Source organism: Alosa alosa, chromosome 1, assembly GCF_017589495.1.
Source record: "Alosa alosa isolate M-15738 ecotype Scorff River chromosome 1, AALO_Geno_1.1, whole genome shotgun sequence".
NCBI lineage: Eukaryota > Metazoa > Chordata > Actinopteri > Clupeiformes > Clupeidae > Alosa > Alosa alosa.
Window position 1 is genome coordinate 22,053,003 of NC_063189.1, and position 24,505 is coordinate 22,077,507.

Consider the following 24,505-nt stretch of genomic DNA (forward strand, 5'->3'; position numbering starts at 1 on the left):
CGGCTCTTGCGCTCTGGGCTGTGCAGCCTGAATGGCTCGGCCAGTGCCACGGTAAAGTCTGCCCAGCCCTGTATGGAGTCATCTCACTGCTCAGCTTCACTTATTTTCAGAGCAATTTGTCCCCTGTTTTTTCCTTCTCTCCTCCTTTTTTTTTTTTTACGGCTCGGTAAGAAAGCCAAAGCGGTTGTGGGGGAGAGGATGAGGGCGCAGGAGGAAGAGGAGGGGGGAGGAGCGGGCCCAGCTGCGGGCTCTTTGATTTGCCCCGGGAGGTGAACAGGCCGATTGAGAGACGCGGGGCCGTGCCAGTTATCTTAACCTCCCACACTTCAAAGAGGGCCGTGCCGCCACTGAGTGCGACGGAGCAGAGAGGGAGTGAGAGTGAGGGGGGAGGGAGGGAGGGAGGGAGAGAGAGAGAGAGAGAGAGAAAGAGAAAGAGAAAGGGAGTGAGTGAGGGGGAGAGAGAGGGAGAGAGAGCGAGAGAGACCAGCCAAGCCTCAGAAAACAGAGGAGCGTTTCATTTCCTGCAAGTCGGACCCGGCATTCCACAGCACTAATGGGGAGTAGCTCTTGAATCCCGGCGTTTGTGTGGGGTGGGCCGTGAGGTGCTGGCCCGATGCCCCTCCAGCCCCCAGGCCTCTTCCCCGGCAGGAAGGCCCGCGCTTTTCATCTGTGGCTGGGAAGGAAAAAGCTCCCCAGGAAGGGGGCGCAGGGCGCGGGGGAGCTTTGAGATCCTGGGATGAAAAGGGGGCGTGGGGGTGGGGAGGCAGCAGGGCAGAGGAGGTAAATAAAAGCAACAGGGCGCTCTCACCACTGCCACAGCAGCCACCACCATCTCTCTCTCTCTCTCTCTCTCTCTCTCTCTCGCTCTCGCTCTCTCTCTCCCTCCAGTTCAGGGTCAGCCCTCTGAGAAAGACGCAGTCTTTCATCCACATGTGGTAAAGGCGTCTCTGTCCAGGTGGCGTGAGTGCTGGGGGTGGGGGCAGGAGTGGGCCGTGCCCAAGTGTGGCGACTCCAGGGCACATATGGGTGAAACGTTGCTTTGTGTGTGGGAGGATGGACTGAATGTCACCTACCAGCAAAGAGATGCAAGGCTCTGCTTAGTTCTCCTCACACAAACATCATGTACTTCAAACATGCCTTAAAACCCCACCATCTACTCACTTCTATTGTTTATTGATCAGTCATTCTGTTTGATGCTGTAGAATAATTCACAATGCTATGGCCATTATTGATGGGCTTCTCTATTAAAAAATACACATTGCCCTTATGTACCAACATACAACAGAAGCTAGTTAATATGACAGGCTTCAGTGGCCACCCTGGCACATCAGTGGCCATTTTGTTTGGCACTAGCAATGCTGAGCTCCAAGTTTCTTGTTCCTGGAAGTTGACACATGTGGTTTATAACACCACTGTTGGTTGTGCTGGAAAAGTGCCCATGTCCACCCTCGTCCACCATCTAACTAAAAAAACAGAAGCATGTGCCTGTTGGCCTTTATGGGTCATGTTTTTGGGGTGAACGTGTCAAGTGGATATGCTGTTTCTCACGAGCCTATGACTAAGAACTTATTTTGTATTTGCCTTGATTGCCGGTCATATTAAGCCTTCCTGCACGTTAAGCTTGCTTGTCCATCTTGCTGACTTAGCAATGTGTCTTTGTCTTGCCCTCAACCCCGTTTCCTCTCACAGGAGGGAAGCGGAATGCGTTCTCTACATGTAAGGCGAAGGCTGCAGCTACAGGCCCCCTTTTAGAGATGGAGGCCTGCTAAATTGACCATGACCTCTCCTGTCCCTCCTGACGCGTCTGCCAGAGGAACCCTGAACCAGACCACGCTCCTCTCCTCTCCGCTCCTCTCCAGCAGTCACTGCTGTAGAGACACTGAACTGAGAAAAGACAATCAATCCTTTTCGAAGACCCGTACCCTCTCACGAGACAGGCCCTCAATCAAACGAACAAAACACAGAGACGGCGTCTGTTCAAGTTCCTTTTCTGTCCTCTTATGACTTGTTTTATTGTCATCAAAGCCCTAGGCATTGCACTGAATACATCCAGCAAGTTGTTCACCCCCCCCACCCCCACCCCGACACACTCAGATGTTCAGCGTCCCCAAAGCCCCCCCACTCTGGAGCCGGTCTGGCTGGACCTACGCCAGCTCTGTTCCAGACCGCACTGCCTGCCACCCCACCAGGGCAGCTGTTTGCTCCTAAGTTATTAACTTATTTTTGCACCTTTGTTCCTATCAGCACAGTTCACTGAGTTCCTCCCCGTCACTCGCTTGGTTTCGTCCTCCTCACGGCTGACGTCTGGTTGTCCAGACACGCAGTCCTGTTCAGGGGCCCAGTACCTCTTAGCACCCTGCTGTCACCGCCAACACACTTCCCAGGACCCTGGGCCATCACTGACGACATCCTCTCAAGACCCAAGTTTGGGCTTTCTGACCAGGGGGTGCAAAAAGGAAAAAAGGATCAACATTTCACTCTGTTCACATCTGATGTTGAAATTCATTTTGAATGCTTTTTGTATATTTTTTTTTTTTTTTTTTTTTTTTTTTTGACATTTCATTTCTTGGTGTATATTTCAAGTGAGATTTTGTTCTGTTTTTGTATCATTTTTTTTTTTTATATATATATATATATATATATATATATACTGGTATATATGAAAATAAGCTTTGGAGACAGGAAAGCCATTTTTTCTTGTTGAAGCATCCTGCAGAAATGAAATGAATAGGCGTCTTTTTGATAACTATTTGTAACAGATAGTGACCTCTCAGTCTTGCGCTAATGTAAAATAATGCTCACTATATTATATGTACTTTTTAAAGACAAGAGTCTTCAAGATGCATCACTTTTCTTGGTATTTTTGCAGGCGATATTAGGACAAAAGCATAAGAGTAGGTGCGCAGATGCCTCTATTTTATTGTTCTAAATCAAGACATGAAGCAGATATATATATATATATATATTTACCCCAGCACTTGACCGTCTTTCTTTTATTGCGATGTACCTCTGTCTTCTCTTTATTGTAGGTAATAGTGTGGTATTTTGCCATGTTCTTTATTCCATGCAAGCATTTCTGTAACATTTTATCAATTTTATGTTCTTTTTTAGTATTACCTGATGCATTTTTTTTACTCATTGTCATATTTTAAATCATTGTCATCTTGGTTTAGCAATTCGCTTCCAAGTGGTCACATTTTAACTGTGTTTCAAAATGTCTTGTTTTTTTTTAAGAAAATAAACAGGCATCATTGACTGAGAATGTGTCAAAATAATTACAGCAAAAAGAAAGCACTTCTATCTTTTCTCTGGATAGCATTGTTTCATAGGCAGATGTAATGAAGTCAGGACTGTTGCTGATGTGTAACTGCACATAGAAGTGTGGTGATGCCTGATGAAGAACAGTGAAATGTGTAGTGCATCTCTATCTCTTGGGGCACTTCAAAAGACTCCACAAAATGGACCAGCAATTAAAACCAACTAGCACGCGATGCCTAAGGCTACATTCATAACGCATTAAATGCAGGATAATGAAAAGAGAAATCTAAATATTCTCGATGGCTTCTTTCTCCACCCCACCCCCCCCTCAAATTGAGGAATACCCTGGTTGGTAAGGAGCTACCAAATATACAGTAATTTAATTCTCTCTGAGGCAGTGCCAAGTGAAATCGAAGCGTGAAATGGACATAAAGGATGCTATGTAACAGCACCCTCTTGTGGGCTTCAGGTAAAGTGTAGGATGCCACCATATGCCACTATTGCAAAGATGTTCCTGACTGGATAGCCGCACTCTAGAATCTAGAGTTATCCATGAGCCTGAAAACCAAAGGACCAACACAATCATTGTGGGAAGGAGGTAGACTCACATGAACTTCCTGACTAATTGTCAAGATGCTGTAAATGAGTTCTGATATGTTGTGGTTAGATGACTTGCCTGCAGAGGTTAGTGTACCTGTGATATTTTGCTTAGGTTTGCTGTTATCCCTTCATAGCTGTATTATTAATAATAATAATAATACAAATAATAATAATATATAAAAATATATCACCATAACACTATTTTAACAAGAGGGTTGCACTCAAAGTTGTTCTAAACTCACCATCAGATTTCATTTAAATATAATTTCTTATGTGATCATTATCTGATGTTTCTTGTTAGTATAGACATCATAGATCATAGACACACACACACACCAACTATCTCAGCATGTATCCTTTTTGGCCCAGGTGCTGAAGTATTTTTAGATAATTAGACAAGAAGCCCCTGATTAAAAAAATGAGCCCAATTGATTTCCCTTAGTCATCACCATCCCTGTTATCTCCCGCTCCCCCTGTCTTTAATGCCAGCCTGTCAGGCCTTATCAGGGAACCTCAGACAGGGAGAGGAGTGCATCGCCGTGCTCTGATGACAGCCCAGGCCAGCACACAGCTGCAGCACCCAACATCACTTTATTGACCAAGACTGCACAGGTATCATGCCTACAGAATGAAAAGGCTGCAGTCTGAATAAGCATCCGTCAGATCCGTCAGCACCCCAGAGTGATCGTGAGCTTCATTTGTTTTACTCAAAAAGCTGTTGATCCATTACTTGGATCACAGCACCCATCTCCACATTCTTTGTTAAATTAGGATATTTTATTTTATGTTGATGGTGAGTCTCATTTGAATTGAATAATGTCAGACATATGGTCAACACGTACACATTAACCAGACACCCCACAGGGTGACAGTACTATACTATAGTTTGTATGACAGGTATATGAAGTAGCCCTACATCCTATTCAGCGCATGACAAATGAGGACGCCGTTGATTAACTGTTACTACAAAACCAAAAATAATTTGGGCTCCTTGAGAGAATTCACACAAAAAAAAAATTGTGCACCTCCAACAGGGTGGGGGGCTGAGAGGGAGAGAGTGCTATGCTAACATGGAGAAAATAGAAATGACCCAGGCTTGCTTATGGAGGCCTTTAAAGCCATTGGGTTATTAATTAAAATTAGATGAACAAACAGTAACCAGTACCCGGAGAATATAAAATCACAAAAACAAATCTAGATGACACTCCTAATATTTGAGTGTTAATACTAATAATATATTTTTTTCTATTTATTTTTTTACCATGCGAACCTTAGCAAAAACATACATACGAAACATACATACGAAATGTATCCATCCCATCCCATGTATTAAAAAGATTAAATAACAGAGCCACACACTCGAAATCAGGAATATCAATACTATTAAGTTCCATTAATAGTATCACTGTCAGTTTATGAGTAGATTATGTTCACACAGGCCAGCATGAAACCAGAATTATTCACTGTGAACATTTCAGCTAGGAACACAGAAAATCAGAGATCTAGTGAAATACTTGATCCAAAACATGCTTTCATCTTCAGCTCTGCCATCACCAAAGCGTAAAAACACAGCTAACAGCAATCTGGATGTTCAGTGGGGTGCATGGCCCTCTGGTGGTGATAATGTCTACTGCACTCATGTAAAGATCAGTTCAGCGCACATCAGAGTCCGGTCACATCTAAAGATCGCATCACAACACAATTTGTATGACGTTTAGGAAATGAAGCATGACGTGGATATAATTGAGAAAGAGTCCTTTTGCCATTTGTCATGTCATTTAACATTTCATATTATGTGCCTGTGATAAAATTGGAAGTATAGCTCAGCCAACCGAATAGATTGATGTATGTATACAGCTGTCCATCCATTTCTGTCTGTAGAAAACAGCACAAACTTCAACAGGACTCTAGATCATCTGGGAATAAAATATCCAGGTGCACATGTGCCTGGCTTGCAGGGTAGTGTAATGTGAAGTGTTAGGTCTAAAACATAATGAATTGCAGAAATCAGACGGACAGCTGGATAAGTGAAACGTGCATTGTAGTCAAGACAAGATCCAGCAAGTGGACAGCAAAAGAACAGGAACCAATAAGACAGGCGAGTCTTTTTATAGAGAGGGGACTCTCCAAACTATTCAAATGAACCACTACACTTGCCCATTTACTCAAACCTGCAAGGAACAAATGCTGGCAGAGATTCAAAGTGAGACAAACGACAGCATAAGAGCTACTTCTCAAACTTAGACTTTATGCAAAGAAATTGAATGACACAGCCGTGCATGTAGTTGAAAAACACAGTCCAAGTGCAGAAGATCCAAGATCACCAACACTAAGAAAATTAATTACAGGAACAGTTGAAAATACTCATCAAACAGCATTAATGCATAGTGCTACAAGAGATGATGTCTGTCACATGTTTGGGCTGGTGGGCAGCTGTTCACACTAAAACTGTGAAATACAAGTTGAATGATATAACTTATGACAGCCCGTGTGACGGGTACATAACAGAACCATTGCCACCCAAGTCAATATTTATCTTCTCAACAACAAAACATATCACTAATAACTGCAATTCTACAATGAAGCCTTGGCTGAAATGTCTATAACAAGTATGGCAAACAATTTCAACTCAAATTCAATGTAACATGTGATCAAGATTTTGTGCATGTGAATTCTCTAGTCTATAACATTTTACTCTGGTGGCTGATTATTTATGAGCTACAATGTAACCAAAAATGTAAAGCAAAACATTCAGTCTCCTACAAATGTATGCATTTATTTTAGTGGGTATAATATAAACAATAATTCATTCTCGTACAGAAGCCTATCGCCTGGACCAGACAAATGTTGCAAAAATATTTGTCTTGCATTAGCGGGATCTGAGACGATTACAGCATATCAAAGGGCTGTAGCTGGAGTCCTCTAACCAAACGTAACCAATAAAATAGGTGCTGAGCGGTGGGCACCTGTAAGGAATTCTGTGATGTAGTAAATAAGCATGAAGTAGATGGTTCTGGAAAACCCAGATCCAGCAGGAGAGCAGAAGTGAGGAGAGGTCTTTTGTGGGTTTGAATCTCATCTTGCCCAGAACTAAGGAATGCCTAAAAGACCACATCACCTCCTCAGTAGGCTACTCCATCTCCTCATCAGTACCCCACCTCCTCACTATATCGTCTGAGAGAGCGACACATGGAGAAGACCGAGATGACTTACCACTGCATGGGCCATGCAATCAAGCTCACAGACATACACATAACACACACACACACACACACATAATGCTGACAACAGACTCACATAAACACAGTGGACGACAGACAGACATCCAGACACACAGATACACACACACAAGCACACTCTTTACACAGAGTGGAATCAGTATGGGATGCACTACCTTGAAACCAGATCATTACTTCATCATAGTTCTTATTAGAAAGAGCAGGCAACAGTGCTGGTTCCCAACCTCTGCAGTGGGGCTACAAGGTGACAGTTCACAAAGGCTTTGGAGTGCACAGGGTTTGGGTCCAATCACAAAGACTACAATTCAACAAAGGAACTTGAATTTGTATTCTACCATCAAAGGCCTTGGGGAAACAGAATTGGAATCATTAAGTTGCTGCAAGTATATTTTTGTAATCCCAATAAATAAACTTCAATTTAGTTGTATACTTCAGCAAGAATTAGAATTTACATAAACACAAAGCAGCAATTAATTTAGTTTTCCAGATATTTTAGATCTAACATACTTAATCCTACAAACATAATGCTAAAAGTACATTGCTTAGAGTTTTTATACAACATATAAAGTATTTTCCACAGATAAATGCATCTAACGATACATAAATGTGGCATCCTCCAGTATTGTTGAGTGAAGTGTTGTAATCATTTAATATTTTAAAGGACCAGATGTTAAAAATGCAGAATGACTGAGACAGTATTATTCATTCTACCTCATTCAACCATACAAACATTTCAAGGGACGACATGTTGAAAAGGGGGATTTCTCAGAGATCCTCCAAATATGTAATTCTGAGGGAACTACTGCATGTCAAGGCAGAGAAAGAACACAGTATGAACTCACACAAAGTAGTAGTATCATGCTTTGAATAGTCCTTTACATTTACAGCATTATGACTATGAAGGAAGAGGCAACACGACCATTTCTGACAAGAACATGGTCTTACTATTTCAACTGAAGATGCATGGCATAACATTCAACTTGCCAGAGAATTTGTAATTACCTCAAGAAAAAAATAATTGAAATCACTAAAATTAGGTTCTCACCGATTCTCACGCAGGCAGACTTTATATGTACTACTGTATATAAAACTGTCATAGGTTTTGGCCCAAAACAGACAGTCTGGCATATTAACTTGGCATATTTTTTCCATTTATTAAAGGTTGCTTGTAATGAATGACATGTAATAAATCACCCAGGCACACTCAGTCTCACAAGTAGGTAGCTGGTTACCATTTCTCTCTACTTAACTTTCCCATTCCATTTCCTCAAGGCTGTGTTCGCACTCTAAAAGTATTCCACCATCCCATGTAGAATGCGTTTTTTTTTTTCTTTTTTCAGTTCCGCTGGGAAAAGAACGGATCCAAACCCTGGAGGAGATCTTAAGAGAGGGGAACATGGTGATGGGTGAAGCCACTGCAGGTCAGTCCTAAGGTCCTGACCCCTCTCTTCTACTGAGTAGAAAGTGGGGGGGGTGGTGGTGCCAAAACGCCTTACACAGTTTCTCTACAACAGGTGGTATCTAAGGGTCTGTCTACTCATCATCTTCCTCCTCATCTTCTTCTTCATCATCATCATCGTCCTCTTCAGATTGGTCCTTGGAGTCTAGGTCATCCTCATCGTCAATCTGTGAAGAGACGATCATCAGTGAGTCTCGCAACATGCTACTGCTTGCAGGCCTACATGAACTTCTTTTTTCCATATGACGTATAGATGCCATACACTTTTCAAATATTTTACAATATTCCCTGAAATGCTTTTGTAATAGATACACTCATCAACAATAAAGAAAATGGTTTCCTGTGACATGACTACATTCCAATGCACTGATCAAGTTTGAGATGTTCACTCTCAGGCATTATATACCTTGAATATTGACCAGAGCAAGTCCAGTTCTCTTGACACTATCAACGTACACTGCCTGGCCAAAGAAAAGGTCACACACTCTAATGTTCCGTTGGACCGCCTTTAGCTTTGATTACTGCACGCATTCACTGTGGCATTGTTTCCAAAAGCTTCTGCAATTTCACAACATTTATTTCCGTCCAACATTGCAATACAAGACCTTGTATTGATGACGGGAGATTCGGACTGCTGCGCAGCACATCCCAAAGATTCTCAATGGGGTTAAGGTCTGGACTCTGTGGTGAAAATGATGTCTCATGCTCTCTGAACCATTCTTTCACAATTTGAGGCCATCCTTCAAAATATTTTGCTTGCAGTAACAAAAAAAAAAAAAAAAAAAAAAAAAAAGGGTCAGCAGGTAGGTCTATATAAATATTTTTTCAAGATTCAAAGTAAAAAAATGATGGAAAATGCATTCCTTATATTGTTGGGTGGCTCACTTCAATTTCAATTTTTAAAAAAACATTTTGATTCGAGGGTCAAACTGTAGCACATCCTCAATTGTTTGAGTTTCCTCCACCAAAACTTTAGTGGTCTCCTTGAGGTCAGTCGACACGGTCACCGTTGGACTTGTGGATGGGAAAAGATCTGGGCACAGTTCTTCCAGAACTTTGTGCCAAGTTAAAGCGGTGTCGAGACTATGTGTATGGTGTACTATGGTGCCCGAACCCGTATGACTTTGGGCGATGACCGCAAACATTTTCTTTACTGCAGACGCAGCCATCATAACAAACAAGCTCAAACCATTAATAGTGAATGAAACTAGGCGAACTTGGTCAGACTAAAGCATATTTGGGTCGGTCCTAAAACAGGGTCGGAGGGGTTACAGCAATCAAAAATATTTTTAAGGATGGTCTGAGCCCGATGAATCCTAGGTATTGTCATCTTGGAATATGCCCATGCCATCAGGGAAGAAAAAATCCATTGATGAAATAACCTGGTCATTCAGTATATATTCAGGTAGTCAGCTGACGTTGCTGAACCTAGCACTGCCCCCAGAGGGAGCCTCTTACCTATTTTTGGTGACCTTTTTTTTGGCCAGGCAGTGTATTTATGCTTGCTCTTCTACTTCTTTCTGATACAGTAGCTTTGCCTGGTTACTGTACTGAGACCTCTGGGCAGGTTTTCCTGCTGCCTGATAACCTGACTGGCATTAACTGGTCATTTTAACTGCCCACTGCTCATCTGACTCGCAGAGCAAGCCCTGTGATGCAGCTGCGCCGCCCGTGATGCTCTCACCGGCTCGCCCAGGTCTTTGAGCTTCTGCTTGAGTGAGTGGATCTTCTGGTCCTGGTCGGCGAGCAACATGAGCAGGTCGTCCTGCTCCTTCTTGGACTCCTGCACCTCCTGCTGCAGCTTACTCTTCTCCGCCTGCAGGATGGCCACAGTGCTGGTCGCCGAGGCCAGGTCAGACTCCAGGCCGGCCCGGCTCGCACTCAGACTCTTCTTCTCCTCCTGCGAGCACGGAACCATAACAACAGTCAGGAATCCATCACAGCCAACAGAAAAGGAATCAGGGTTGGCCGTTTTACAATGACCAGTGACCAACAGAAACAGACAGACAAAATGAGACAGAGGGGTTATGAGGTTCTGTGACAGGATGGCCGAGGAAACATGGACAGCTGGCGCCGATGTCACGAGGACCTCTAGGCAAAACGCACCTGCAGTTTCTGTGCCTCTGCACTCTGAGCTGCCAATCGCTTCTCCAGTTCTGCTACTTTGGCCGTGTCAACTCCACCGTCCACACTAGCTGACCCGGACTCCTGTGAGAGATAGAAGCAGCGAAACAGTCACTACAGTGACAGCATCAGATCATCCACTAGGGTGATGGTGGTACAACATGCTTCAGTGCAGATTTTCCTATAGCCCAATTTCTTGTACATATACATGTACTGCCACCATGACTGCCACCAATATCAACTACAGGTATTATATCTGAGGTGTTATGCGAGTGTACGTGTGTGTGTGAGAGTGTGTGTGTGTGCGCATTTAACTCACCGCAGTCTCGGATCTCCTCAGCAGTTCCTGTCTCTCTGTCTGGAGCTGTGTGATGTCAGCAGACTGGCTCTGTACTTGGGCCCGCAATGCCTCCAGCTCCTGCCACAAACAAAACCACAGCACAACAAAAAATAAACACTCACACACAACTTAAACACTCACAGACAACATAAACACTCACAGACAACATAAGCACTCACACAATATTAACACTCACAGACAAAATAAGCACTCACAGACAACATAAGCACTCACAGACAAAATAAACTTTCACAAACAACATAAACACTCACTGACAACATAAGCACTCACACACAACATAAGCACTCACACACAACATAAGCACTCACACACAACATAAGCACTCACACACAACATAAGCACTCACACACAACAAAAGCACTCACACACAACATAAGCACTCACACAGCTGTGTCAACACTATTGAACTTAGAAATAAAGCCTACTGAAGCAGTGTGAGGAGATGAGTTTTACCTTCAGCAGTTCAGAGTTGTCTGAGGCTCCTGCTGCTGCCTCTGCTGGAGAAGCTGCCTCAGATTTCTGTGGAGGAGACAGACAAACGCAGTTACAACTGACGGCAGCACAATCCAACAGTGCAACAAGCCAGCAGCTGGAGTTGCACTGCCACCTAGTGTCTCTACTAGGAAATGACTGGCACAGGTGGGTTTTAATAGTTATGCTATTTATAAAAGTTCCACATATTCAAGACAGTGCGTGCGCACACACACTCTCACCAGGCTGTCTATGAGTGTGCACTTGTCTGCGAGCTGTGTTTGCAGCTGTGCGTGTTGTCTGCGCAGCTCCTCCAGCTCCTCCCGGAGTTGACTCAGCTCCTCTGACTGCAGGCCGTTGACATGAGCGCCCTCCCCCTGTAAGGCCGACTGATCACCTGTCTTACCTGCGCGCACACACACACCAGGGAGCACAGAAATAAAAATAATGATACAAAGTATTAAAACACTGAATACTACTACTGCACATCTGTACATTAATGTTTACAGTTCCAGTGTGCATGTGTGTGAGCGTGTGTCTGTGTATGCGTGTGTTTGTGTAGGCTAGTTGCTTTGCTTGTGTACGAGTGCTTAATTTAACCATGCATACCTAAGAGCTTGTTGACTCTGAGTGAGTGAGTGAGTGTGTGAGTGTGTGAGTGTGTGAGTGAATGTGTGAATGTGTGTATGTGATTGTGTTTGCTACCTAGTTTGAGCTTGAGGATGTTGTACTGGTCTTTGTGCTGCTGGATCTGGGCCAGCTGCTGTGTGAGGGTGCTCTGCATCTGCTCGCTCTGGCCCGTCATGGAGGCTACCTGCGCCTTCAGCTCGTTGATCTGAGCGTCCTGTACACACACACAAAGCCTTGTTTGATACACATCCACAAGGCATCTATGAGGAGCCAAGCAATCACGGAGACCACAAATCTACTATCTTACCTGTTCTCGGATCAGCTCCTTATACTGAGTCACTATGCTGTCATGCTGCTCGAGCGTCTTTTTCACCTCCTCCTCTTTCTTCTCCTCCTCACTGGACTTATGGACAGCTTTAGTTATCACACCTTCACATTAAAAAAAGACAGACACACACACACACACACACACACACACACACACACACACACACACACACACACACACACACACACACACACACACACACACACACACACACACACACAGACAGACAGACAGACAGACAGACAGAGACAAAGACACACCCTTTTTGAATCACAAAATTCAATGCCACACAGTGTCATTTACTGCAGTGCACCATCCCCATGACATAACATTGGGGGAGTTGGTGCTGTCTAAAGGCAAGCCACTGACCCTCCAGTTCCTTGACCAGTTTGGTGAACTCGTGGTCGAAGAGCATGTGCTCGGGCGTGGAGAAGACCGGCTGCGGCTTCTGGCCGGCGCGGGAGTAGAGCTCGTGCTTAGTGATGAAGCCCAGCTTCTCCACAAAGTTCTCCTTCCCAATGCGCTTCTCAATCAGCTGCTTTAGCTTTTCTCTGAGAGAGGTTCCATTGGAAGAGAGAGAGAGAGACAGAGAGAGAGAGAGAGCGCGAGAGAGAGAGAGAGAAAGAAACTCAGGAATACAGACATAATGACGGATGATGGTTTAACTGTGGCCTGTGAGCCCAGTGGTGGGTGGGGGCGTACTTGGTAGAGTTCTCCAGTGTGTTGTCGTTGTAGTAGATGCAGATGCCCAGCAGGAGGGCACACAGGCCCTGCACCAGCCGCTCGTCCTCTCCCAGGTTCTCCGAGATCTGCGCCGTCAGCTGACACGGCACAAGGTCAAGGACACAACAGTTCCAACTCCCACTGCCTCGACCCCTTTCCCTACCGACTCCCTTCCTCCGCCATTTGAATTTCCTGCTACCACACTGCCTGCTGCTTCCTCCCCACTCTCCTCCTGCCTGCTAAGCCTGCTGTTTAGGATACAAAGGGCACGTTCTCCTGGTTGTGCAGGAAGTGGTAGACGGCAATGGGACAGTTACTGATCCAGGTGCAGAGCAGCATCAGGAGGCCAACGCGGGTCTGCACCTTACTGCCCTGTGGAGACAACACACGCACACACACACACACACACACACACACACACACGGTCATGAGAAGGAATACATGGACGCCCATTCAAAATGAGAGGTAGGCAAGCCAGACCAGGAGAGACACGGTGCATGCAGTTCTTACCTTGATTACTACCTGAGCTCTAAATGCCCCACTAATATTTATATGGATCTCTAGTGTGTGTGTGTATGTGATAACAGCAGATGCACCCTAGGCTAGTCTGCCCACCTCTTCATTGAGTGGTTCCTCACAGGACAAGCTGGCCACTGTTCTAGAACGCATAACATTCAGTCCTACATCAGAGGTCACCTTGTCCTGATAGAACATTCATCTATCTGGAACAGTGAGTGAGTTTAGATTAAATGAAACATCTCGACCCATGAGTCATTGTCTCCAGCCTGGAACTAATCCCCAACACAGATCACAACACTAATAAAATAACCTAATGAGTGTGTCTCACAGTCAGCTGACTGATGGGTCTCATTTGATTTAATCTAACTACAAATTATGTTAGCTGAACAGACAGAACAGGAAGATTAAGAACTCAGAGAAACTTTCAAAACAGAACATCCATGTACATATTCTGGAACCTTCTGAAAATTTCTAAGCCAAGTCACAACGCTCCTGGGTGGACTCGACATGGACAGAAAATAAAAACAATGTCATTTTAAAAGCGTGGGAAAACAAATGAACTGAAATATAATAGCATCACACCACTATTATCTTAAAGGACGCAGCATCAGATAAGAAAACAAACAAAACAAATCAAATCACAAAAAACACAAACCAAACACAACCTATTAGTGATTAATAAGGTTACTTAAAAACAACAGCTGGGTCACAAGAGAAATCAATTGTACACACAGTTAGAAGAAGCATGCACTTCTCTATAGCCTGGACGGCAATCTGCTTCAGCATGGACAGAGCTCAGCCGACCTCAAGGTCTAGAATGAGCGATCACTGAAGCAAATGGCTCTTCTGACAAAGCGCAGGCTAGGGGTTGATTTAAGATGCCACTTCAAATAATATGAAGGCAAACAGATCGTTGTGTTCTTCCAAATCATATAATCTGAATGTTTATCATTTTTACAGGATTTATACATTAGAATTATATGATGGAATAATCTCTACACATGATTGGCATGTATGGGCAAAGCTATTGCTGCATGCCCTTTAAAGTAGACTTCAAAGAGAAATAATGAAAGCGTTACCAAAAGCACTTCAAAACGGATCACTTCATATTTATTTGAAATTAAAATGTAAATTCAAAGGCACTTTGACATCCTTGCTTCATGAAAGAAATAAGAGAGTAGACCCCTTCACAGTGGGGAAAAACAAGAGCTACTCAAACACGTGTAAAAATAAAAAACAAAATCAAAAGAATAATTGCTACTAAAATATATTAAATTGAAGGCATTTGTTTGCTTGACAAAAGTCAATGACTGCAAAAAATGCATAGCAAAGTGATCTGTATGCGTTTGGTGTTTCTGTGGTGAGTTCACAAACACAGCCACAGTTCTTTTTTGGTATTAAGGCCTCCAGTTAAACATTGTAAGGGGCACCCCAACTTCAACAAGGTTTGCCTTCAAGTAGGCAGGTTTGTTTTGTAGGGAAATGAAAGGGGAGATGAGGCAAGCTCAGGGCCTTTTGGGGGGAATCCTGTGGCAGGCATGTGCTGTGCTGTGCTGTGCTGTGCAATGCAGTCCTTACTGCTGCTGCAGATGCAGGTGCTCAAATAAAGACAGAAAGAAAGGGGCATCATTCCAAAATGGAGACATGGTGCTGCACGGACATGATTCATCAGTCAGAGACACAGTAGGAGTATTAGAGCAATTGAAGTCTTCACCTTTTCAGATTTGGTCTCCAGGGGTGACGTAATGCAAAAACAGAAATGCATTGAGAGGGGGAAGGGGATGAGAAACAAGAGGAATCACAACAGTTAGCTGTGGAGGTCCTTGAGTAGGAAGATGAACATGTTACAGGTGATTGTTTTTCCTGTGCTCTGATCACATTGCCACCTAGGCGCCTGGGTGTGAATGCCAGTGACATTGTGAGCCCGCTCTAAGCAGAGAAGCGCAAAGGGATGGACACACTGGCATCATCTAGATCCTCCAGAGAGCAACCCCACCCCTCCCCAGAACAAACAAACAAACAAACAAAAAAAAGTACCACTGCAAAGGTTCAAAGTTCAAAGCCAGGGCTAACAGGGAGATTGGGGTGTTGGGTCAGTAAGGAACAACAAATTGGGTGAAAACAGACAAACAAGAGGAACCAAAGGGAACACAACAGGAAGCCAGAACCCCCAAAACAGAGAGGAGAGAGGCACCCTGCTAGAGGCCAAGCCAAACCATCACGATGTGCTGCTCACACACATACTCACCCGCCGGTCGATCTTATCCCCCTGCAAAACCACAATGCAACACTATTGACATTCACTGACAAACACAACCAGGCACTTTCAAGCCAGGGGCGAACATCAATGTGCACATTAAAACAAATAGTTCATGAACATTTATACTGCAGGCACCAGTGTTCGACTACGTCCTTGTTTTTACTGTCAATAAACTGCACTTCTTTTGAGATCATAATTCTGCACTTTCTAATGTATAAATCAACACAGTTAACTGTCATAAGTCCTACCAAGGTACAATACCTGATTACAGGTAACAATGTAACTTCCTGTTAAGATGCCAGGGACAAAACACCATGTTCATAGCTCTACAGTTCTTACTGAGCCCTACTCCTGACCTGGCTACAATGCCTGCCTCCTGACCTAACCCAAGCCCAAGCTGGGCAGGCCAGGGCGGAGTGGGGGCTACCTGGGAGAGGATGTTGGTGCACTGCTGCAGGAGGGAGACGGGGGGCTTGCCCAGGCTGGTGGCCAGCTGCACCCGCAGCAGCTGCTCCTTCTGGGTCGGGTTGTCCTGGAGCGCGTGGGCCAGAGCCACCGCCGCACACCAGTTGGACAGAGAGTCTGCCGAGAACAGGCCTCCACACAGCAGCTGACCTGCCGAGATGGAGTTAGCTGGGGAGGGGGGCAGGGAGAGAGAGAGAGAGAGCACACATGATGAGGCATTCATTGAAAAGACATTCAGGAACAGAGAGATATAAAAAGATATGGTAGAAAAGAAAAAGACCAAGGAAGATAAAACAGGTATGAGTATGGTAATGCCTAACAAAAATTGCAGCCTATGGGAAAATATCCAAAATATTTCAGACTTCATCAATGTTATGTTCCATTTTGTCCAACACAAGTGAAGGGCAGGTGCAGATGCTTACCATCTATGGTGGAAGGCAGCAGTGTGGCCACAATCTCCCCCTGGCCCTTCTGGTTTTTATAGAGGAAGCACTGGAAGCAGTAGAGCACAGCACAGCGCAGCACGAACGGCTGCCTCTCGTTCACCATGGACATCAGCAGCACCACAATGGCCGGCCTGTGGGACGAGTGCAAACACTGTTGAAGACTTTGCATGAAATAAGGCGGATGTGTTTCGGGGAGCCTTTGGAGTTGAGCAGGAGTCGGTAGGAAACTGACCTGGGGGGGTTGGATGGAGCGTTGACTGATGCAAAATAGTCCTGGTTAACCTGGGAACCTCGAATAACCTCTGACACTGTGTTTATAGTCTGAAGGGTAGACAGTAAAACCATGTCAAGGGAATCATCTTTTCCAATAAATGACCATAGTTGAGGCAGCTAATGCTGATTGGGTAATAGGGGTGTGCGAGGCGCTGCAGCGAGTCTGACCTCTGTGAGGATGTCTGCGGGGACGCCGGTAGCCATGAGGATGGTGCAGAGCTGTTGCAGGAGGCCGCACTGGAACATGGCCTTCTGACAGCTGGCCGTGGCCCCAGGAGAGTTCACTGGGGACACCAGCACCCGCACCAGCTACCAAGACAGGGGGACACAGAGGGACGGGAAGACATGCAAACAGGACAATAACTTTCCAAAGCTCTGACAAAAAACAAAATCTTTTTCAAATAGTTGACACTGAGTAAGTTTACATTGTGGTATAAAATTATCACTATGGTTTGTAGACACCATGATGAGAGGACAAGTTTGAAATGGTAAAGCATGTATTCATATAACCTCAACCATAATCAAGTAATACACTGAAGTTATTCCTAACTAACATACTTTTATAACATTTTAAATAACAAGTTTAACTAATACTTTTAAAATACTGAAGCTATTCTACCAGAATTCACCCTATGTGCGCTCTGTATCCCTATGTCTCTCTTTGTCGCTTTGTATCTCACTGTGGATGGGCGAAGCCTGTTTGGAAAAAAAGCATGCTTGGCCTCAAAACAGCTAGTAAGAGAGAAATTGAGTGAACGATATGTAACCCATGAACGATGTGTGACCTGTGTTCACTGTATAAACCCCTGAACTTTGTGTAAACCTCTGAACTTGTGTTACGGTGAAAAGTTTGCACCCTTGGCAGCAAAGTTAGTTTATGAGCGGAGCTATGTGGAGCTTCAGAAAAGGTGTCGGGAATGAGAAGGTAGGCTGCACTTTTGGGGCAAGGAAGAAACACATAAGACAACGTTGTGGCAACATAAGTGGCAGTATAGCTTAAGTAGTGATAAGGTTACTATGGAAACATTCACAGAATAGAAGGAACCTTTAGAACTTTGTCGTTATTCTAATAAAGTCGTTATTAATCAGAATATGCTGCATGACACGTAAACGGGAATATGATAATATGATTCATTAACAACTCATGTAAAATCCATATTCGCAATATTTTCTTATTTTGAATAAGGTCAGTACTCAGAATATGAATGTAAACACTCATTGTCTCTTTACTCTTGTCTCTAATTACTATTCCCTACCTTTTTATACTACAGTCAAACCACAGTGGACCAATACGATCATGCTCTTTTATGTCTACAAAAAACTACTTTCTCACCTGTAGCATGTAATGAAGGTTGGTGACCTTCTGAGCCGACCAGCCAGCATTGTCGTCTCCCACCTCAAACCACGGCTTCATCCGCTGGACGTAGGAGCCTTCCTTGAAAAAGTTCTGGTTGGAGCTGTTGTTCTTGAGTAGGTTCAACAGCAGCAACAGACAGTCCTCCACAACAATACCTGTACACAGAATACCAGGGAGCTTGTGTGAGAGCTTGAACCTGCCATCAACTATGGAAAAAAAGAAATCTAGCACACAAAAGAATCCATTTAAATGTGCATTCAACAATGCATCTGCATTCCATACCTCCATCACTGGTGCCCTCCTCTGTAATGATGTCTAGGAGTCGCTCAAAAGCATTTTCAAAAGCTACAATCTTCTGAATGGCTGCATTGCTTTTCGTGAGTTGCTGTAATAACAGCAGACCCTGGAAGACAGAAAGCTCATTTAGACGACTAAACATAACTCATAAAACTGAAAAGAATCAAGTCCATAATTGATATAGGTAATGTTGTCTACACCATCTAAATGTCCTGTAAACAAACATCTACAGTCTAAATCTACCAATGACAAACATTGCAATCACTTCCAAAATGACAGGAATTACTTACATCATTACGAATGACTTCTCTGGAGTCAGCTAACAAGTCCATTAGTCTGGACACTCCTGCAGAGAACCCAAAAAGTCCCAGGTGAACAGATGCCAGACACCAGAGTAACACTTCCCTCACAAAAGGGTCTTCTATGGAAGGAACATTTACCCCGAGCCAGTGGGAGAACAGCAGTGTCTGCACGCTTACCCATTGGGCTCACAAGGATGATCCCCTGAACCTGAGCACACTGGTTCTTCAACAAGGCTGTAAGGAGCTTCACACCAGGCCATCTCACGTGGAAGTCAAATTCCTAACACAAACACAAACACACACACACACACACACACACACACACACACACACACACACACACAAACACGCGGCTGTAGCTCTCTATTCTGGTAAGTATGGATGTGGCAATGTGCTGGCGCTTGTGTGTGTGTGTGTGTGTGTGTGTGTGTGTGTGTGCCATCTCACCTCCAGGAGTGTGAGGAGCAGTGTGATGTTCTCGGGGTCCTGGATGAACCGCTCTGTGAACTGTGCTCCTACATCATCCTCCTGCTTCTGCATCTCCTCTGAGAGCCAGATTGGGGGGGACTGTGAAACCTTTTCGCTTGCAATGCTATGTCACGTGTTTTATTCAGATGAGAATTATTCAGAGAAAAGAGAAGAGAGGGAACAAAGGAGGTCTAGGGAACAAAGGGAACAGCTAAGGTCTGGGGGAAGAAGAGGCTGGGGGTTACAAGGGCGGTCTAGGAGAGGATGAGTGGAGAGCAGTGGCATAGTAGTAAAAGGAGAAAAGCTGCATGTTCACAGCTGTCCTGTGAGTGAGATTCATGCTTGTGAGTGATTGAATGTAAAGAACCTCTAAAAGCACACAAAACGCTTAGTACCAGGGACTAGACTAGAGCAGGGATTAAGACACTGCAACACACACAGATCCTCATAAAGGTACTCATACAAGTAGGACATTAGTGACTGGCTGATTGGGATGATAGTTAATCACACAGTAAGTGTAGTGAGCGTATTGCATGAAAGATTTGTAAGAAGACCGAAAAAGATGAGTGAATAGAATTTACACCACCTATTCCCCTCACACAGACACAAAGAAAAGAAGTCAACACCCCACTGTTTTAACACACTTATTTCAGTATTATAGTTAATAGACCAACACTGGGGAAGGATAGTGAGGATTCTACAGCCGACTACCATACTGACCAGGAATATTCCTAGTCTTCCCTGAAACAGGGGGTACAGCATCTGCAAAGGGTGAGGTAGACAGTGAATCCCACCTCAATCATTTAGGAAGAGCTCTCCATACATCCACCTATTCTCCTTCCTACATTCACAGCATCTACATTTCCAAATGATCAGCACATCATCAAACAGTCTAGATGCATAGTCGGACCGAAAAAACAGGTAAACTCTCACACTCTCAACAAAATGGCGCACAATGAATCGGATTCATTGGCAGCACCCAGGCCAGAGCCAGACAACGTTAGCGGAGACAGGCCACCTGCAGGTTTAGAAAGTGTCATGCACATAAGTCATTTACCTTCGGATTCATCTGCAGGGTTAAACATGGAAGAAAAGAAAGGGGAGGATTCAAAACATGATCTTTGCTGAAACAGCACATTCATCATCAAAATCATGAAAGACTGGCTGAGAGGACAGCGAGTCAAATTAGGTTTACAAAAACGTGGTAATTCACCAATATCAAATCACAATGAGTAGGCCATTTGGTGCCATAAATTGGTAAATTAACTGAATTAATTATTCATGCAGGGCAAGAAAATTCACCATCACAGATGTGAGTTAAAAAAAATGAAACAATGCCACACAAAACTACCTTGCTCTTCTTCCTCGTCACTGCAGATGATGTTGTATATAGTGTCCAGAGCATACCCAAGGATTTCAGAGTCCGCCCTGAAGAAACAGGCAACACTCTACTTAGTGAAATACAATTCCACCGTAGCGGACATCTGTCTGCTTTATAAGTAAGGGATAATGGACGACACAATGCGCAGCGAAGTGGTCATTATATCTCGAACGTGCATTATTTTTCTGATAACCAGACGGTGTGGAGTCCATTATCCTGCTTATACCACTGTTGCGTTGTGTTGTGTTAATTTGCTGCTATAATTCCTACCATTTGATCGCTAAAACTGTCTTGTTTGTAGAACTACTTCTATCCGCCACATATCAACTCATTTCTCAACTTGCAGGACAAAGTGCCGTTACTAGTTCTAGATGGATAGTTACTATGGCCAAAGGCCAGTCATTAGTTCCATCTCTCTCATTGTCAAGCGGGCATATCTCCGGATTGTTACTTAGCCTACTGCAGTGCAACTGAGCTATAAGCCACCTTAGTCAAATGCTACAACATCGGTCAGATATACGGCCAAAAAAGCAGCCAAAAAAAATTGAACTACTTCATAGGTGTGCAATTATCAGAAATATTTGACGTAATAATAATTGACATTCTAAACACTGCATCACAATAGGAAATTCAGCCAAGCAGTGGTATGACATTGTATACCAACTAGAAGATGTGGACAAAAGATATTATCTTCAAGGATTCCACAGACAGAACAATTCACATGTACTACACCTGTCAGTTTGAAGAATACGAATCAGGTGGTCCATAGCCTGTGAGCCCACCTCCATGCGGTATTTCTACAAGCAAAAACAGCCATTTAAGTTAATACATGCAACAACTAGCCTGGTTTCACTAAACTCAATGCTTCGTTTCACTTTGTGAAGAGTCTGGATACTCACACTGGGAAATGTTTACAACCCTAGCATCGTAATAATCGTAATAAATTGGTCCAGCCTAACCATTGATCTATCTCATTGATCAGGTATTCCTAGCGTTATTTCCAACTTTGCCTAAGCTACAAACTAACTAATAATAAACCCATCGGCAGTCAGGAAACTATGTTTTTACCTTTGCTGTATAAATGTACACATTCTTTGTGCAATTTTTTTTATGTTTGCACTTTGCAGGCGTTGCTACTACCTTTTACCAATGTAAACGCATTGAGAGGAGCCAGACTAGTACTTCAGTGAAAAGAAAATTAGCAGAGGCACTAGGTGGGCGGGGCCAGGCTACCCAACAACAGCAGGAGAGGAAATGTCATTCATATAGAGAAATTAGAAAACATTAGATAGGGAGGAGCTCTCTATCTGACACCCAACCATGTAATGTGCTGACCGTTATGAGCTGGTGGGAGCCAGAGGTCTGTGGACAGCTTTGCTCAGCAGAATACTCCGAGCCCACTGGGGAGCACCCAGCATCCAGATCAGCTGAGCCACTGAGTGGGATTACCTCCACTCTCTCCCCTGGCTACCCTCAGAACTAGACATTCATGTCTGATCAACACATTAGTCATGGCTGGGGAGGCAGGCTGCTCACTGAAACAGTAGCACCACCAGCTCAGTGGCGACAGGGGAGGCAAAAACAGGTAATTGCCTGCCTGGGTTCTCGAGCTGGAAGGGGGCACCCCAAAAAACAGATTACATTGATGTACAGCAATGACATGCCAAACAAGCCCTTTTGGGGACCCTATCCCATTAGCTTGCTTAGCCCTATTCCAAAACTACGTATTTGAATACTGGATACTTATTCATAAAAAATGACTTAGATCCCAATCACTAGATCTATTTTAAGATGCACCTTGCTATGCAAGCTACTTATAAAGGAATAATAAAACATTATCTTAAAGAAAGCCCTTCTAAATGTGCATGTGTGGACCGATAGAGCGGTTCCACCTCCAGACCCTAGAAACACCTCTGGATGCTGATGTGCCCTAATGATAGGCCTTCATGCCACTGAGAGAAACTGGGTTTGGTTTTCGTCTGGCTTCTGATAATGTCACACTTGAGATTCATCTTCGGCGCATACCTTGGACAGAGATTTAAGGGCCCGGACAGCATCTCTACGGTCCTCCAATAGTGTTGAGGAGGCAACACGATCACAAAGCTTCTGGATCTGTGGAATAATAACAGATTACAAATTAAATGCCTTTGTGCAGCATCTTGCATACATATACTGGGATTCAGAATTTAGACTATCTCCAACACAAATCTGTCACTGTCACTCCATCCCTCTTAGCCATGCCAAGAATGTGAATACTGTCAGCTGTCCTAATGCACAGGCTCGTTACAAAAAAGCTGTTTAACTAACTTTACCACAAAAAGCATTTGTTTAACTGCCTTTATACCAGAAACCCCGACTTCGAGATGACAGAAAAATGCTTGAATATGTCAAACAATAAATTCACGATTAGCCATATCCATTTGACAGCTCATTAGTTCGCTAACACACTGCGCTAGCAAGACATCGGTAGCTGTTTGGCTATCAGACATGTAAAGCAAGGCAGGCAAAAGTTAACCGTTATTTACGTACGATGGTGAACAACTCATGACGCTGGTAAATAATGTTATCTGAATGTTTGCAAGCGACCAGGGACTTATTTGTAACAGCTAGGACTTCTTTCCAGTTTGGCTTTACACGATGCCGGTTAGCTCTGGTTATCAAGCTAGCACAGAATAAATTCAACCCTGCCCCTCAACACCTCACTGTCACTCTGATGATTACAGCTGCCACCCACCTCACAGGGAGCATTGACACCCCAGTGCAAAACCAGGGTTCTCAAGAGAATATGATCCAGCTACAACAATTTCTCTTGCTGTTGACAGTTAATTTAAATACTGGGCTACTAGTAAACTTAATGGCTGACTACCTGAAATTGTGAAAAGCTAGCTTACTGCGAACTCACCGTCTCAACCCCAGAATGTTGTGGCCCCGCTGGCTGCCCGCCTATTACTCCTCTGAAAAAATTCATCCTCTTTGATGTCCTCTTGATCAAGAGTTAAACGTGTTTCTCTTAGTTAATGTACTTATTTCGTGTTTTCTGGTGTTTACGGGCCTTCAGTGATAAAAAAAAAACAAACCAAGTACCTCAGTGTTGATCTGAGATAGTACATAGGCCACTATGGCGACCCCGGAACTGGACTTAGCATTCTGTAATGCGCAAGCGCGGAGACGTGGCGCTACGTGGCTCAGCAGACCAGGGGAGCTAAATATTTAAAGAGAACGTGTGTTAAATTAGACCATTATGGCTTGTGGGCTATTTTAAGAGATTCTGCATTAAAATTAAATAAATGTGTGGTTTCATGTGGTACATTCCATAGTTTTGCTTTAAGTTTATGTTTCCTTTGTAAGCAAGCACACCAGATAGGGTTAACTGTTTGTTGTCACATAAGCAAATGTGTAATCTGGTCAAGGTCAACGGTTGATCAGAAGTGATTTTGCAGTAGATAGGCCTACTTGCCATACTACTAGGCCTACTACACACCGCCGCCGACTTGAGCTTCCAAAGATTCAGAAGGTCATTCATTTTCAATGGAAGCCGGCTTCT

At 43.9% G+C, this 24,505-nt stretch overlaps 2 protein-coding genes across 17 annotated transcripts in view; one reads left to right on the forward strand and one right to left on the reverse strand.

The window, feature by feature from the left end:
* lef1 (lymphoid enhancer-binding factor 1) overlaps positions 1–3,262 on the forward strand; it is a 39,518-nt gene extending 36,256 nt beyond the window's left edge. For all 9 annotated transcript variants that reach the window (XM_048255480.1, XM_048255440.1, XM_048255488.1 and 6 more), the window contains one exon: positions 1,690–3,262. Coding sequence is in view for 5 of the 9 variants with exons in the window: in XM_048255440.1 (XP_048111397.1) it covers positions 1,690–1,769 (80 nt within the window). In the remaining 4 variants the exon portion in view is untranslated. The remainder of the gene's footprint in view (positions 1–1,689) is intronic.
* A 2,824-nt stretch (positions 3,263–6,086) lies between these two features.
* On the reverse strand, positions 6,087–24,099 carry uso1 (USO1 vesicle transport factor). Of its 8 annotated transcripts, XM_048245390.1 has the most exons (28): positions 23,864–24,099; positions 22,987–23,073; positions 21,694–21,758; positions 20,932–21,008; positions 20,638–20,649; positions 20,301–20,342; positions 19,560–19,657; positions 19,290–19,392; positions 19,101–19,156; positions 18,796–18,916; positions 18,490–18,668; positions 17,325–17,465; positions 17,116–17,204; positions 16,860–17,014; positions 16,400–16,605; positions 15,961–15,981; positions 15,427–15,441; positions 13,455–13,565; positions 13,173–13,291; positions 12,840–13,021; positions 12,450–12,571; positions 12,218–12,356; positions 11,755–11,918; positions 11,495–11,560; positions 11,000–11,098; positions 10,663–10,764; positions 10,241–10,456; positions 6,087–8,723 (listed from the first exon to the last, which is right to left on the reverse strand). In XM_048245390.1, exons 1-28 carry the CDS (start codon positions 23,927–23,929, stop codon positions 8,631–8,633), a joined length of 2,946 nt encoding a protein of 981 aa, XP_048101347.1. In that variant the 5' UTR covers positions 23,930–24,099; the 3' UTR covers positions 6,087–8,630. The 8 variants fall into 8 exon arrangements, with proteins under 8 accessions (XP_048101347.1, XP_048101356.1, XP_048101395.1 ...); XM_048245399.1 differs by lacking the exon at positions 20,638–20,649; XM_048245438.1 differs by lacking the exon at positions 20,301–20,342.
* Positions 24,100–24,505: the final 406 nt, after the last annotated feature.